This window comes from Camellia sinensis, chromosome 13, assembly GCF_055761805.1.
Source record: "Camellia sinensis isolate YWXY chromosome 13, ASM5576180v1, whole genome shotgun sequence".
In the NCBI taxonomy this organism is placed as follows: domain Eukaryota; kingdom Viridiplantae; phylum Streptophyta; class Magnoliopsida; order Ericales; family Theaceae; genus Camellia; species Camellia sinensis.
In genome coordinates this window covers 152246210-152247595 of record NC_138973.1, presented here as the reverse complement: position 1 = coordinate 152247595, position 1386 = coordinate 152246210, and the positions used below count along the sequence as shown (strand labels likewise).

The following is a 1386-nucleotide window of genomic DNA, read 5'->3' as shown; positions in this document are numbered from 1 at the left end:
TTCGGCAACTCCATCCTCGAATAATTGCAAGTCAAAGAAAATCTCAAATCCCGGCAAGCGTCGCCTTTCTGCATTCAACCATGGCTCTGGAAAGCTGCAGAATGGGAAGTCTTCCCCCTCCCGAACAAACCATCCATTCAGGGTTTGCTGGATAGGCCGGTGCATTAACTTGTAATGCTTCCCCGCTTGTTTAGCTTTCGCTCTTCCGGCCATTTCTCTTCCTTTTCTCACTCAATCCTCCTTGGTAGGAAGATAACCTTTCCGGCCACTTCGCCCTAATCCCATTTCGGGCATGTGCTGAAGCTTGTTCATAAGGTAGACAGACTGTGCACTGACGTATAGCCCCTCATCAATGGCTAGCATGTCATGTACAACCTGGGCCTCCGCTAGGGTGAATCCTGATAAGAATACATCCTCCGTGCCATGCTCAATCTCCAGAACTTTTGTAGAAACCTCTGGCAGTGAATGTATCGAAGAATTCCCAAAAATGATTGACACCCCCTTCTCGTGGGGGTACTTCACATTTGATGCAAGGTGGAAGAGACGGCTTTCACTTTGTGCAACCACGGCCGCCCCAGGAGTATATTGAAGGTGGCAGGAACATCCAAGACATGAAAATCAATATCGTGTTGCCCTAGACCACCATGAGTCTGAATCTGTACAATCCCCATCACCTCTTGGCTGGTATTATCATAGGCCCGTATCACCTGGGCAGTAGGCACAAAATCTGAAGGCTTCAACCTGATAGCATATGCCGTCCTTGACTGACATACATTCATAGCAGATCCTGTGTCAACAAGGACCACCAATATCCATTGCTTTCTACACTCGACAGAGATATAGAGCGGTTTGTTATGATCTGAGCCCTCGGGTGACAGTTCCTTGTCAGTGAAGGTCAAGGTCGGGGAAGCTCCTGCCGGGAAAACCAGCCCTACCAACTGTTCGGGCATGGTATTGATTGAAAGCTTGGCCCTGTCCATTGCAGAAAGGACAGCTTGTCTGTGGACTCTTGAGGTCATAAGCAGTCCCCAGATGGAGATGTCTGCCTGGATTTTCTTAAGCTATTTCAGTACAGCCTCCTCCTCTAGCAGTTTTTCCTTCTGCCTCTCTACTTCTTTGTCCTTTCTGGATGCCTCTGGCTGGTCTAAGTGTGGGGGTTTGAAATACCGCACACTTCTAGTCATGTGGTCAACCTCCTCAACATACCAGGTGTCATTTGGTAGGTTTTGCCCCCAATCTTCGTCAGTGTGGGCAAGACATAAGTTGTCGTCTTCCCACCACACCCCATCGGTAACCGGCAGACAGCTGTCCGGTTCCATTGCAATTGTTCTTGTTCTCATAGCACATTTTGTCCCAGCAGGGGCCTTGGCTTTTCTAGCCCTTTCA

At 48.9% G+C, this 1386-nt stretch overlaps 1 protein-coding gene across 1 annotated transcript; it reads right to left on the bottom strand.

The window, feature by feature from the left end:
* Nucleotides 1-518: 518 nt before the first annotated feature.
* Nucleotides 519-980, bottom strand: LOC145805785 (uncharacterized). Its single transcript, XM_082900997.1, has one exon. It carries the CDS (start codon nucleotides 978-980, stop codon nucleotides 519-521), a length of 462 nt encoding a protein of 153 aa, XP_082757123.1.
* Between the last annotated feature and the right edge of the window lie 406 nt (nucleotides 981-1386).